The 15,831-nt window shown below is 33.6% G+C and overlaps 1 protein-coding gene and 2 long non-coding RNA genes across 3 annotated transcripts in view; 2 read left to right on the forward strand and 1 right to left on the reverse strand.

Annotated features, from left to right (window-relative positions):
* Positions 1-11,762, reverse strand: part of rev3l (REV3 like, DNA directed polymerase zeta catalytic subunit) — a 137,879-nt gene extending 126,117 nt beyond the window's left edge. The window contains exon 1 of the mRNA XM_082148427.1: positions 10,883-11,762. Coding sequence (XP_082004553.1) covers positions 10,883-11,021 — 139 coding nt within the window. The 5' untranslated portion in view covers positions 11,022-11,762. The remainder of the gene's footprint in view (positions 1-10,882) is intronic.
* LOC309482944 overlaps positions 1-15,831 on the forward strand; it is a 116,575-nt gene that overhangs the window by 44,348 nt on the left and 56,396 nt on the right. The window lies entirely within an intron of this gene.
* Positions 12,964-14,760, forward strand: LOC309481584. Its single transcript, XR_014200064.1, has 2 exons — positions 12,964-13,063; positions 14,454-14,760. It is a non-coding gene; the product is annotated as an uncharacterized lncRNA (long non-coding RNA).

The raw sequence follows: 15,831 nt of genomic DNA on the forward strand, positions 1-15,831 counted from the left end.
GCGGTCCCCGTCGCTGAGATCGGCTCGGCAGGAGCCGCACTTTTTGAAAAGAGGCATTTGCAACAACGCCTCGCTCTTTTAGATGCAAGCGTGTGTAACGTAACACGCAGTAATGAAAAGGATATACGGCGCCGGATAGCGCAGCAGGAACGGCAGAGGAAGCGGCGAGATGGCCGGCTTGAAGCTCGTCCCGCTGAAGGCTCTTCGACGGCGCAGCTTCTCCGGAGAACAGCGAGGTGAGTGTCCACTTCGCTGAAGAGTTGAAAAATCAGAGAACAACCTCACGGGCCTGCTTTTATAGCCTGTAGCCACGCCCATTCTGGCGGGACGTGACGCGCACGGGCGCCCGCGCCCTCATTGGTGCTTCGTCACGAGCAGGTCCTGGATAGGTTGCAGCAGTTGCTGCTGAGCAACCAATAGGCGCGCGAGCCGCTCTGCCTAGGTCTGCTTATGCAGCAATGCGTTTTAAACTAATGCAAAATATTCAGTATTCAGTATTCTCGAGAAAAGGTTTTTTCCCGTAGCGTAAGCTAGCTTACGCAACACGAGAGTACTCTCGTAAGAGAACTGCTAAATTTAAACATCAGTGTGAAAGTTTATAATTTGCATATGTTTTGTCTTGCCAATTTACACATTCACAAGATATCGCACAAAAAAACAATGTATTCCTCTTTTGTGTTTCCTTGCGCTTTAATGAACACATACACAAAATTATGTAAAAATATCAGTCTTGGCAAGTATTCTCATAAACAGTTGTTTATGTCTTAAGTGAAAGTAAACAGTTGAGAAAGAAATCGGATCCGTGTTTATAAATGGGCTACCTGCTTCTGTTTATCTCAATGTTAATCAAACAACAAAACATACATGGGTAGATGACAAATAAGGGTGAAACAGCATTTTTTTAAACAAAGTTCTAAATTGCTTGAGAATTGTATGAATTTCTAAAGTACAAATACTGTTGTTTTTGAAACTGTTAGAGGTTAGCAGATTTTTTTCTCATTATGTAATTTATAAAGCTTTTCTCACAGCTCCAGGCAAAATATGTCCTGCGGTGTGACATGACATTACTATAAAATTCACATATTGAAATATTATTAATTTCAAATACAAATCAGGTATGTTGTAAGTTTAACAAGTATTCTTAAAGAATGATCATTAAAATTCTGCATATTATTTTTTTCACAGCTGTTTTTCTATTATACTCTTTGCTTGTGCCATCTTTTACCAGTCACTCCAGTAGAAATATTGTGTAAAATGAGATTTTTTTTTTGGAAAATGTTTATTATTTTTTATATAGTTATATTATGCAATGTTTTCATATGCATATAATCATTTAAGCTATTTAACATAGTAAAAGTCGTTTAATTGTGTTTGAAGTGATGTCACACCACAGGACATCCCGTCACACCACATGACGAAATGAGACACTGTATGAACATTTATGGTGAAATTTATTGAATATTTTTGTAACAAACAAATCATTTGCATCTCTATTTGAACATTAATGAAAATGCAACATATCAGTACAATCTTATTACTTAGTAGGGCTGGGTATCGATTCAGATGTTACAATTCGATTCGATTTCGATTCGCAAGCTCTAATTCGATTTGATTTCGATTCTCGATTCGATTTTCGATTTCGATTCTCGATTCGATTTTTCCAATTTCGATTCTAAATTAATTTCGATTCGACTCACTCAATGAATATTAAATACAAATCCTATATTTATTAAAAAAAGAAAAAGAAAAGAAAAAAAAGTGAACAAGTTTTCAAGTGTTTAATTAATAAAAAGAAATTAAGAGCTACAAACCTGTATATTAAACTCTTTTTATTTTAGGTACACTTGGGTACATTAAAACAGAACCCAACTCTATATTTCAAATGCATACAATGAATAGACAGGATTTTGATGCAAGATGAAAAATTGATGCTGAAAATTGGACAAGTCAGAACAGTCGCATGTCTTGATCAAACTGGTTAACAATCCTCACATAAACCCACATATAAAAACGTTGCATATAATATAATATGTGCCCTTCCTGTCTAACAGCTAGGCCATACAGAAATTGAATAAAATTATCAAACAGTCTGTGTTGCATTAATTATAAATTATATATTGACTAATCAAAGTTACAAAAGTTCTTTATTCAAGAGCAGTGAGTGTTTTTCTCTGTTCTCTTTGTTCTTTGATTAACTTAAATGACAGAGATAATTAGTGGCTACAGTGTACTGTCCCTTTAAGACCAGCCGCTGTTGACAGAGACGCGGAACTCACACGCGGACTCATTCTCTCACGAGGCACAACTCTTCACGTTCGTCATAAGACTGCTCTTATGTTATAAAGATACTCGACAAAAATACATTTTGGCATAATTGTGTGTGTTCTTCGTTCAAGCGCGAAAGATAATTCTATTCTGTGCTGTCTTGTGCGCACGCACGATATCATCGCAAGTTTTTCTGTCACAGTCACGACAGCATTTTGGCAGCATTTTGGTCATATAGCCTAATTGCGTATAGGCTTGTCATAGCGATTGCAATATGATTAAACGTGCAGCACTAATTGAGGTTATTTTATGATTTAGATAAAACTACCATAAAATCTCACAGCATTAGCTATAAAATTGAGTTTGCAAGCCTATGAACAGTGGAGGAAAACTAATACATAAAGATGGAAAAAAATCGATTCTTGGCGTTTGAGAATCGATTTTGAATCGACCACATTTTAAAAAACGATTAATCGAAAAATCGATTTTTTTGCCCAGCCCTATTACTTAGTGTATGAATTTGAACTAAAAACATAGTAAACAAGACATACTGAATAATTAACATTTTGGAGGCGTCAAATCTGACCCAGTCATAAAGACCATTCATTCCTATTTTTAACTTAAAAGACTAAACAAAAATATCTTGTTTCTCAGAAGAAAGTCATTAAAATCATGCTAAAATAATTAAAAGCATGTTAAAATCATCAATTCAACTCTTTGAACAAAGATTCCAGTGAACAAGAGAAATTTGACTTCATCCTGTGCTAACCTTTCCCTGTACCTCCTTGTCCTTTCTTTGCTCATGCCTAAAAACTGACAAATCACTTTAAAAACAATGATCAGTGACTGTTAACATACACATACAACAAACAAATGAAGACAGATATATATATATATTTATGTTTAATATATGTATAATATAGGTATATTATGTATAATGAAGACAGATATATATTTATGTTTAATATATGTATAATATAGGTATATTGTATATAATATTTGCAATATTTGTTTAATATATATAGAGAGACAGAGATATATTTATATTTGTTTAATATTGCAAACATAACAGACGAAAATCTAGCTAGACATCTGACTTAATTATGTCACACTACAGGATGGGCTGTCACACCACAGGACTTTTTCACTTTTGCAGCCATTTTGAGTAATTGCTATACAAGACTGACCTTGGGCATTACAGTAACTGAATAAGTTCATTGTTTTAAACCTGAATATGATTCTTTTTTTAAAATATTTTTCTTTTTTCTCGAACTAGATCAGTCTAGATCAGTCACACCACAGGACTATCAAAAATGGACACGTTCATGGTCTGACAGAAATTATGAAATATATCAAATTAATAAGAGATTAACACTCACATTTTAACCTCCTTAGCACATCCAAACGTCTGGGGAACTTCCTGGTAGGGGGCTTGACTAAAGGACCCCTATGGCTGTCCATGTAACTGCCAGTACAAAAATCTAATATCCTATGTCACACTGCAGGACAGCATTTTTGTTTCAAAACTAAATGTACTGTAAATATTATTTTAGTACTTTTTAGCATTTTGAAAACTTAAGTTAATTAAGTAAATACATACAAAATAATGCCAAGGCATTTATTAGCTGCTCCAAACATATCTGCTTTATTTTACTAATATTTACATTTGATGAGTAATCAATGTTACAGTCACACCGCAGGACATTTTGCTATTCACCTTGAAATTTGAACAACACCAAATATATTTTACGTCCCAAAATCATAATATTGAAATAAAATGATGTTCTATGCCCCACTGGCATGTGTTGTTTTAGTTGAAAAAATGCAGTTCAATAAACATTTACACTTGATTACAGAAAAAACATGCGTCACGTCATCTGCCCACATACAGTGAACAGTAGTGTTATTTTTCATTTAATTACATTTCTTTACCTGAATTAACTACTGTTAGATCTTGCTTTTTTTGTAATTTTGTTATATTGTATTTATCTATGCTTGTAAATTGTGTTTGTTCTAACTTCTGACTGACTGTTCCCTTGTCTTAATGTTTGAAGGTTTTGCTATTGTATAAGTACTTGAAGTGTGCTTTAAGTAGTAAATGGAAAGCAAAGTTACATTTGCCCCCTAAAAATGAATACAGGAGATTCCTTTGAACGTTAACTGACAGACACTCAATTTAGTAAATCTTTTTAATACTCAATTTAATACTCACGGTGAAGTTCTTTTTTATTTCTTCGTTTAGGGGTAAAAGGAGGTTCGAAATACGTGAGCAGCGATATACTGCTATCGAACATCTGATGTTGCCCACACTGCTGAGAGCAACGGTTAGATGAATATGTATATGTGCTGCAGGCTTTCCTCTCTCAATGATAAAAACACAACAACATTGAGAAAACAGCAAGCATTTTAATAAAGCATTAGAAAAGCATTTGATCATAGCAACGTGGTTTGCACAAGCTCTATGGCACTCTAATAAAGTCATGTCACGTATATCACTTTATATAATAGATGGCTTAAAATCAAGCAGCTTTACCGAATTAAACATGAAAAACAAAACAAGTCTCGTTTCATCAGAAGTACAATTTCATTTTCAACTATAAAGCAGCCCCTCCAGTGTGTTTATGTTTTCACTCAAGGAGGTCTAACCTCGACCGACTGAACTAAACAGACCAAATAAACCGAAACGAAGTTCGTCTGGCCTGATTTTTTTCGAAATGACGTCACTTCAGTTCGTTCTTTGATTTTGTTTGAAGTATATTGGGGCCTTTATGATGAGATCATCGGTGTTTAACCAAAAGCCCCGTCGTCACAGTCACAGACGAATGCTGAAGGAGGACATGTTAAGGCAAGTCCAAACATTTTCTCAATTGTTTTTAGGCTTGTTTGACTTCATGCAGCGCTGCGCAGACTGATCGACGGCTGACTTGAAGCAGTGCATGCCATTTGCTCTGATGACGAATCAGCTGATCCACGATTGGACGAATCCAATAACGCATGACAACGATCAAGGGGGTTTCGTGTTTATTCAAACACCTTCAGTTCCACTAATGCTCACAAATCAGCATTTTTATAACTGTAAAATATCTTTTCATGTAGTTGTGAAATTATATAGTGTCATGTTTATCAAAATAAAACTGATTAAAAAAACATATATACCCCACTACATTGGTATTTAAATAGTATAGGCTTATGTTGAACTTTATTCTTGCACAAGGATAGGCATTTTTGTGTTTGTCATAGTAGTTTATAGGCTGTTTTGTTATTTGCCGTTTTGAAACTTTGTGCAGCATTGTATTTTTTTTGTCTGTAATTTTTTTTTGCCAGTTTTCATTCTTGCCCTCCCTGTATTATAAAGGGTTACCCCTTGAAAAAGTCTGGCCTTGTCCCTGCATCGTGCACTGAGTGTTCTAAACACGTGTGATTAGTCAGGTTCATAGTGCCGTTCTCAGATGCACCAGCATGGCCACCGTATGCAGCTTTTAACACGATCCACTCATTTAGAACTCCTTAAATTATATCAACATCTACTATATAACCTTTATTTAGATAATAAACATCTAAATAATCACAACTTTGTGGAAATAAATTATCTCTCCAAAAGAAGTTCAAACGCATGGATTAAAAACAGCTCTCTGTCAGCAGGTATTTCATAGACCATCAAACATAGACTGAGCAATTGCGATGATGTACTCAATGTTTTGATTAGTTTTTATGACAATGTTTGCATATTCAAGCTAATTGCATGCGTCATGTATGCGTATTCAAGCGAATATTCCTGCGTGTTCCATTCTCTTCACTCTTTAGCCCATCAAACACCACATATATGAATGCTTACTCCTGCGTGTTCCATTCTCTTCACTCTTTAGCCCATCAAACACCACATATATGAATGCTTACTCCTGCGTGTTCCATTCTCTTCACTCTTTAGCCCATCAAACACCACATATATGAATGCTTACATTTATGGGGAGTTGATAGACCCCCCTGTCATTTATTTATGTTGTTATGATTGTCAAAAACAGAAATAAAAATCAATTTCAGGTCTGTGTAATAGGTTATTAGGCACATAAACATGCAAATAATTGGTATAGGTAATAAACAAAAATCAATATCAGTCAGATTTATATAGGCCCTATATCTTTTTTTTATAATCCCAGACACGGATCCCAATGCCGTGTCCAATGCCATGACCAAATTGTTGAATTTTACCCATTTTTAATGTTCAAAAACCAAATGTGGGTAACCTTTCAAACTAATACTGCGTTTAAAGAAGAACGTCTGAAGAACAACTAATACTGAAACTAGAAATGTATCTTGATTCCCTCTATCAAAAACAATTGCATACAACATACCTGTCAGAGTACCAAAAATACACTGAAATGGTCAAGTTGAGGCACATTAACTTGGTTTCAAAAGTGTATTTATAAAGAATCTATATTTGAATCGGTTTCAGGGATATTTGGAAGAAGGGATTTTGCTCATTTTATCAACTTCTGAAGCTACCAAGATAGATAGATAGTTTTATTTAATGCTATGTCAGCATCTAAAGCTATTTTCATGGCAGAAATTCAATTACAAAAATACAAATATCATATAAATACAATAAAACCAAGCAAACAAACACAACAAGTCATATTATTATTATTATTTTTAAAAGTTAATTAAAGGTTGTATCAGCGATTTCAGGCCCAAAAAAGGCCCAAACATAAATTATCACATTCATCAAATCTTTCCTAACGATCCGCTAGCTGCCCGCCGCATAAGCAGGCCGTCAAAAAAAACGCGTCTCTGTAGGAAGCCTAGGCTCTGAGATCTGCACACAAAAACAATTGGTTTCACCAACCACTCAAAACCAAAATAAATAGTGTTGCAACCAATCACCGACAGGGTTTGGGTGTTGTGAGGTTTTTCGCGAAGTCTGAGAACACGAGCGCAAAACCTCACAACACCCACCCCCTGTCGGTGATTGGTTGGATAATTTATGTTTGGGCCTTTTTTGGGCCTGTAATCGCTGATACAACCTTTAACATGATAAAACATTCCGGATGAATTTCATATCTGAAGCTACCAAGAGTTCAAATGTTACTGCATTGAAATTCCAATATCTCTAGGATTTAACCAAACAGGAATTAATATTCCAAAAGAGAAGTTTCATATTAGGAACAAAAATCTAAAAAAGATTTACTTATAGAGTTAGACATGCAAACTATGGTGGACATTTTTTGGCACTCAGAGATGTATGTTGTATGCAATTGTTTTCATAGAGGGAAACGCAATACATTTCTAGTATAATTTTTAGTATCATAATAATACATTTCCAGTATTATTTGTTCTTCAGACATTTTTTCTTTAAATCCAATAAAAAGTATCAGCTGTGTAAAAAGTGTTTACATTTACTTTTTGACCATATAGTAAATTTAACAATTTGAACATGGAACTGCACTGAGATCCCCATGTCTATGGGACTGAACCAATTAGGGCCTTAATTTGGATACCAAAAGAAAAGTTTGTTAAAAAAAAAAAAAAAAAAAAAAATCTAAAAGAATATTAAGATATCTTTAATACTTTTAGAGTAACAGGCATGCAAACTTTGGGGGGAAAAGCTCCCATTTTTTTAACCGTCTCCATTGGTATATAATGCAGCAAAGATTGCTAAAGTCAACAGATTTTAGTAATAGACAAATTTCTGTGTAAAATCAATGATGCTGCCATCTTTCCAAAGTTATTTAAAGTCAGACTCAGTATCCCCCTGTAAATTCTCCAAATTTGTCATTTTGAGCACCTCTGTAAAATAGTATTGAAAGCAAAAATATTAAACGTCATGAATGTGTAGTTACAGGTAATCCACTATTTAAGTTTGTATTTCTACAGGAAAAAAAATATATTAACAAAAATCGAAAATTTGAGTCAGGGCAGTTTCTGAAATTTAGCTGATTTGGCACAGAATGACCCTATAAAATTAATGGAACACGTCAAATGGTTGACCATTTTCTTTAAAATGGTTTTATATGGGGAAACGCTTAAAGGAACAGTTCACCCAAAAATGAAAATGATATCATTATTTACACACCCTCAAGCCATCCAAGGTGACTATCTTCTTTCAGACTAATACAATCGGAGTTATATTTAAAGGGATAGTTTGCCCAAAAATGATATTTAAGCCATGATTTACTCACCCTCAAGCCGTTCGAGATGCATATGTCAATCTTTTTTCAGACGAACACATTTTCAGTTATTTTAGAAAATGTCTTCGATCTTTCAGTGGTTATAATGTGAAGCAATGGGGTCCAGCTGCTTCAAGTCCGAGAATGTGCATGCATCCTTCACAAAAATAATCCATCCGGCTCCAGGGGGATAAACGAAGGCCTTCTGAGGGTAATCCGTGCGGTTTTGTCGTAAAAATATACATATTTAAAACTTTATAAACGAAAATAACTAGCTTCCGGTGGCGGTCGGCGCGCGTTCATGGAGATGAATGCTGGCGTATGACGTAGGACGTAGCGTAGGAAGCGTCGTGACGTAGAACGAACGTGACAGCGCAGCCAGAGAGCAGAGCAAAACAAAACTCTATGTTCGTTCTACGTCACGACGCTTCCTACGCTACGTCCTACGCCAGCATCCATCTCCATGAACGCGCGCCGACCGCCACCGGAAGCCAGTTATTTCCGTTTATAAAGTTTTAAATAGGCCTATGTATATTTTTACGACAAAACCGCACGGATTACCCTCAGAAGGCCTTCGTTTATCCCCCTGGAGCCGGATGGATTATTTTTGTGAAGGATGCATGCACATTCTCGGACTTGAAGCAGCTGGACCCCATTGCTTCACATTATAACCACTGAAAGATCGAAGACATTTTCTAAAATAACTGAAAATGTGTTCGTCTGAAAAAAGATTGACATATGCATCTCGAACGGCTTGAGGGTGAGTAAATCATGGCTTAAATATCATTTTTGGGCAAACTATCCCTTTAAGAATATCCCGGCGAGATTTTGAAGCCCCAAAAATGCATCCATCCATCATAAAAAATAATCCATACTGCTCCAGGGGATTAATAAAGGCCTTCTGAAGCAAAGCGATGGGTTTATGCAAGAAATATTTATTTCTTTATACGGTTATACAAAACGATTTGCGGCGAAAGAGTAAACCCCTGACCCGACACATGACACAATGACGAACGCGGAAGTGCAGAGGATAGAGAAAATAAAAACACCGGTCGCGAATTAGAAGTCTAAAACAAGAAATTTTAAATATAAATGTAAGAGGATTTTGATAAAAGAGAAGAGGAGCTTGAGTTTGTTGCACAGCTCTATTTGTTTAAACCACAAGAGATGTCTAAGTTTATGATACTCCTACATCAAACATTGTGTAATATCGCTTTAATAACGTTTTAAATATTTAAAATGTTTTTCTTACACAAAAGCATTGCTTCGCTTAGGAAGGCCTTTATTAACCCCCCAGAGTTTGTGGATTACTTTTATAATGGATGAATGCACTTCAAATTTTGGGCTCCCACTCACTGCCACCAGGACATTTCTTTATATAACTCTGATTGTATTCATCTGAAAGAAGAATGTACGCCAAGGATGGCTTGAGGGCGAGTACATCATAGGGTAATTTTCTTTTTTGGGTGAACTACCTTTAACGAGAAACTGTACGTTATGTTTAGATTCTGGGTTCATCTGATTGCCTGTACAGTATGCATCAATTATACTGAATGGTCTTTTAATGTCACTGTCTTACTACATTATACTTAACACAAACCTGTTAAAGGGTTGGTGTGACATCACGTGAAACTGATGAGTTTTAAGGGGCTTCTTGAACAAGAAAAAAAATGCAGAAGGGGTCGCGGGACTTAATTTTGTCCATCGGGAATTGATTGGATCTGCAATCTCATGTGATTGACAGGTTGACCCGCCCTCACGTCGATGAACACGTCGTCGGAAAAGTCGTTGCAAGAGGGTAGGAAAGTAATTTAAATTAAGATTACGAGGGCACATTCATTAAAAAAAAATAAAAAATAAAAAAATCTTTTAGAAAAAATGTCCACGGATAATGCATTGATGATAATCACTTATAAATAATCACGGCAGAATTCCTTCAACAACAAAGAAGAAGAATTGAACATTTTGATTTTATAGTGACTTAAGAAACATGGTGTTATAGCATTTCAATTAGTAATTCTCGGTATTGAGACAAGAAATGTGCATGCATGTTGTAGAAACACTAATATCACCACCACAGAACAATGACCCCGTCTGTCTTTATCCGTGAAACCTTAAATCACAGCGAAGACAGTCTCATGTGATTATGAAATCAGACATTATAGATTTATTGCTATCATTAGATATGATTTATAAGCAAATTTAGCATAGGGATAGTCAACAGATAGCGTTTAAGGTATACGGCCGGAGTAAACACGTCCACATGGCGGCGGTCAGACCATGTTGACAACATGGCGCAAAACCTCCAGAACACCAAGAAATATGGTCCTTCCCCACTTATTTAATGCCCAAAGACCACAGGCCCAGAAACTGCATAAACTCGTGCGATAACGTTTGCAAAAGTTATGTGATGTTTTCACGCAACATGAACACACAAATGTATACATGCATACCTGCTGGTGTTGCCCCAAAGATCCGCACCACGGGCACTTTCTTGACATCGCTCTCTCTGAACTCAGAGTAACAGGCGTCCAGCTCTCGGATCGGGCTGCTCATGTAATAATCCGCCGTGACGATCCTCAATGAAAACATGGTTGCCCTGCAGAACCGAACCGAACATGAGGTGCTATTGACAAATAAATATAAAGGCAGCAGCCGATCCTAGTTGTTACAGCTGCGTGAAACAGGCGGCTTTGAGCAGAGCGTGATTTGCAGAAATATGGTGCTCAAACATTCGTTAATCATATGATGCAAATAATTCCCAAAGATCACAGCTTTAATTCCTACCCAAACTCTTCAAATACAACATATATTCCGATTTAAAAGAAAACCTAATGTTCACTCCCCCTCCTCTGTAATACGATGCCGACACTGTTGGGCAACCCTAATCATTCCCATCCAGCCCATATCCACATATAGTGCACTGCAGCATTCCTTGCAGCCAGCAGCTGGGTCAGCCAGTTCAGCTCACTTCACTTCTGCTGCTGCTGAGAAAGGAAGCTCCACGCTGTCTCTGTCCTAATTGGTCAGAACTAAAGACGAATCGCCTTCTGATTGGCTTACAAGAAGATAAGCGCGCTGATTGGCTCGTGTTAAGCGGAAGTAACACAGGGATGTTACAATTCGTTAAAAGCCTCAGATTAAAAACATTTTTTTAAATGAATTCATAAAATAGTCAAACAGACACCAATGACATGAGCTATAAAATAAACGACGGTTCACACCAGATTTGATTTAATTACCTACTCAGGTATGCTGATGCGATCTGAGAAGCATACTACTACTTTTGTTGTAGGCGATTTTTTTCTCTAAACTGCCCCTTGTCGTTTCGGAAAATAGTACAATGGCGAGTGCGTCGACAATAAACACGTAGGGTGCTCGGCTGGCTCGGCTCGGTCGTGTGTTAAGCGAAAGTATAAAGAAGGATTTAGTGACAGTGGTAATGAGAAGAAAGAAGCTTTTCGAAATGATTCTCTGTAATGAAGCGCTCGAAACGCGACGCGCTGGCGACGCCTGCTGGTCAGAACTGTGTATATGCAGCGCAAACTCATCCGAAACCACAGCAAAACGTATAAAAACACCATTTACAGACCTGCGAATGTTTTGTTGAAAGTGTAGTTTATCAAATGTAATTAACAAAAAATATAATCTAATGCCATTAAAGTGGCTTTAGAATATATGTTATTTGATTAAAATGTATGGCTTGTTTTGTTTATGGAAAGCATGGTTAATCAGATCAGACTATAAATGGGTTAGTTCACCCCAAAATTAAAATATTGTTTCATTATATGTCATTTATATATGTCATTCCAAATCCATAAGACTTTCGTTCATATTCAAAACACTAATGAATATATATATATATATATATATATATATATATATATATATATATATATATATATATATATATGAATATATATATATATGAATATATATATATATATATGAATATATATATATATATATATATATATATATATATGAATGTATATATATATATGAATATATATATATATATATATATATATATATATATCTATATGAATATATCTATATGAATATATATATATATATATATATATATATATATATATATATGTGTGTGTGTGTGTGTATATACATATATATATACATACATATATATATATATATATATATATATATATATACATATATATATATATATATATACATATATATATATATATATACATACATATATATATATATATATATATATATGTGTGTGTGTGTGTGTGTGTATATACATATATATATACATACATATATATATATATATATATATATATATATATATATATATATATATACATACATATATATATATATATATATACATATATATATATATATATACATACATATATATATATATATATATATGAATATTGTAACAGTCATAGCCTGTTACAAGGTAGTTTATCTTTTGTCTGGGGGCTATGTTCATCCTAGCCACTAGGGGTCACTAGTAGCACTCCATGTGTAGAGTTAAAAAGGGGAAGTAGCAGAAGGAGAATCCAGGGCTGCGTTCAGCCCCGACAAAACGTTGCGCACCGTTTTGAACTTGAACATGCCCCTGATTTGGGAAACTGTTTGTTTGCTGCCCAAATGTAAGTGAGGTTATATCATGTTTTGTTTTCTTTGATTTAGTTGGAGACCTGTTTCTTGTAAATAGATTGTTTATGGATGAGGAGGTGATTTGTAGTGGTGGGCAGATCGAGGCTTCGTGAAGCAATGAAACAGTTGAACCAAATGGGCCATATTGTTTCGATATAGGATCAATCCGACACCCGTCTCAACGGTGACACCTAGTGGTCACTTGCAGGTGTTGATCTGAAACAACCTTGACGAGCCATTAAAAAAAAAGTGTTTTATTATTGTATTTTTCTAATATGTGAAGCTTGTAACCTATAGGCTCCTCACTGTGCATAATGTTATTTTGGTCCTGGAAAATGAATATTAATAAAAGAAATCAAGCCACAATGTCTCACTTTTTTAGAGATTTTTATTCAAAAATATTAATTTCTCTGCTGTGGAAGGACTTAGCCTACTTCTTTCTTTACAGATAATTTCTCCAGTCTTTGAAAAAATCCTCTCACAAGGGACACTTGTTGCTGGCATGCAAAGATATTTTTTAGCTAGGACATACAAATGAGGAAAGATTACTGCTCTCTCTTTCCAGTAAGTTAGTGGATCATGAGTTCTGGGCAAATACGCAAATTTCAAATTCTCCTCAAATGGCACATCATGGATGATGTATTGTTGCAGTAGGCTAGCTGCCGATCACAATACACACATCTCACTTTATTTGGGATTTCTAAACGGAAATGCTCCCTCACCACAGATGTAGCCATGCGGCATCTCTTCTGGGGAGCCTCGATCCATTTTATCTATCTATCTATCTATGTATCTATATATATGAATCTATCTATGTGTCTAGATATGTAGATATGTATCTAGATATAATCTATCTATGTATATATGTATCTATCTATCTATAATCTATCTATGTATTTATATATGTATCTAATATATCTATATATGTATCTATCTATTAATCTAGCTGTCTATATATATTTATATCTATCTATTAATGTTTCACTATATGTATACTCTGTCTGTCTCTAGCCTAAATAGCCTATAACTAATCAAATCGCACTATGTCACTATATCACCAAAAATCTCAAAATCAAACTCCAGCTCTCACAAAAACCCACGAGGTCAATATGCGTTGATTTCACTTTTATACAGATGTGTGATTGTGTGGTCTGTTCCCGACCGTGTCAATCAAACGCTGATTCGGCGGACCACACCTGATGAAACACTTAGTGAAACACTTCGAGGCTTCGTTTGGCCATAGTCACGTGACATAGGTGTTTTGAATCACGCTTCGGATCAGTGTTTCGAAACATCTGCGCTTCGGGATCTCGCAAAGCTTCGGAACGACTGTTTCACGTCAGCCATCCCTAGTGATTTGTTGTATTTCTTTTTCTTGTTTAGGATTTTTGTGCTATTATGGTACTACTGGATTACTTACCAGATGACCTATTTCATTGATTCCCTTTGGAGGCAGAAATGCCATTAGCCAAGGAAGGACATGTGACCACCACTTAAACTCTACAGACAAGTCTGGTCTCATCCTGAGGAAATTGACTTTTGACATCCTGCTTATCTATCATTAACTCTTATGATTCAGTATTCTCTTCTGATCACCTACGGTTGCTATTTGGACAATTTGCTTGGCTGGTGATTGTTTAGCATGTGCTTATGTAAATATTTTCTATGCCTCAATATATGTTTGAAATGAGTTTGATCTTTTGGCTGTTTTTTTCCATTATTCTTTGTTTGATTTCTTGAAATACATTATATCCTTCCCTGGGTATTTTGCAAATATATATAAATACTTATCAGTTCTAAGTAGCTGGGACAGTTATAATATATATATATATATATATATATATATATATATATATATATATATATATATATATATATTCATATATATATATATTCATATATATATATATATTCATATATATATATATATTCATATATATATATATATTCATATATATATATATATATTCATATATATATATATATTCATATATTCATATATATATATTCATATATTCATATATATATATTCATATATATATATATATATATATATTCATATATATATATCCAGATATATATATTCATATATATATATTCATATATTCATATATGTATATTCATATATATATATTCATATATATATATATATATTCATATATATATATATTCATATATATATATCCAGATATATATATTCATATATATATATATTCATATATATATATATTTATATATATATTCATATTCATATATATATTCATATATATATATTCATATATATATATATATATATATATATATATATATATATATATATGAATATATATATATGAATATATATATATATATGAATATATATATATGAATATATATATGAATATATATATATGAATATATATATATATATATATTTGAATATATATATATATGAATATATATATATATGAATATATATATATATATTCATATATATATATATATATATTAATATATATATATATATGAATATATATATATATATATATATATATATATTCATATATATATGAATATATATATATGAATATATATATATATATATTCATATATATATATATATATATATGAATATATATATATGTATATATATATGAATATATATATATATGAATATATGTATACTGTATATATATATATATATATATATATGAATATATATATATATATGAATATATATATGAATATATATATATATATATATATGAATATATATATATAT

Source organism: Leuciscus leuciscus (assembly GCF_965113295.1).
Source record: "Leuciscus leuciscus genome assembly, chromosome: 19".
Lineage (NCBI taxonomy): Eukaryota > Metazoa > Chordata > Actinopteri > Cypriniformes > Leuciscidae > Leuciscus > Leuciscus leuciscus.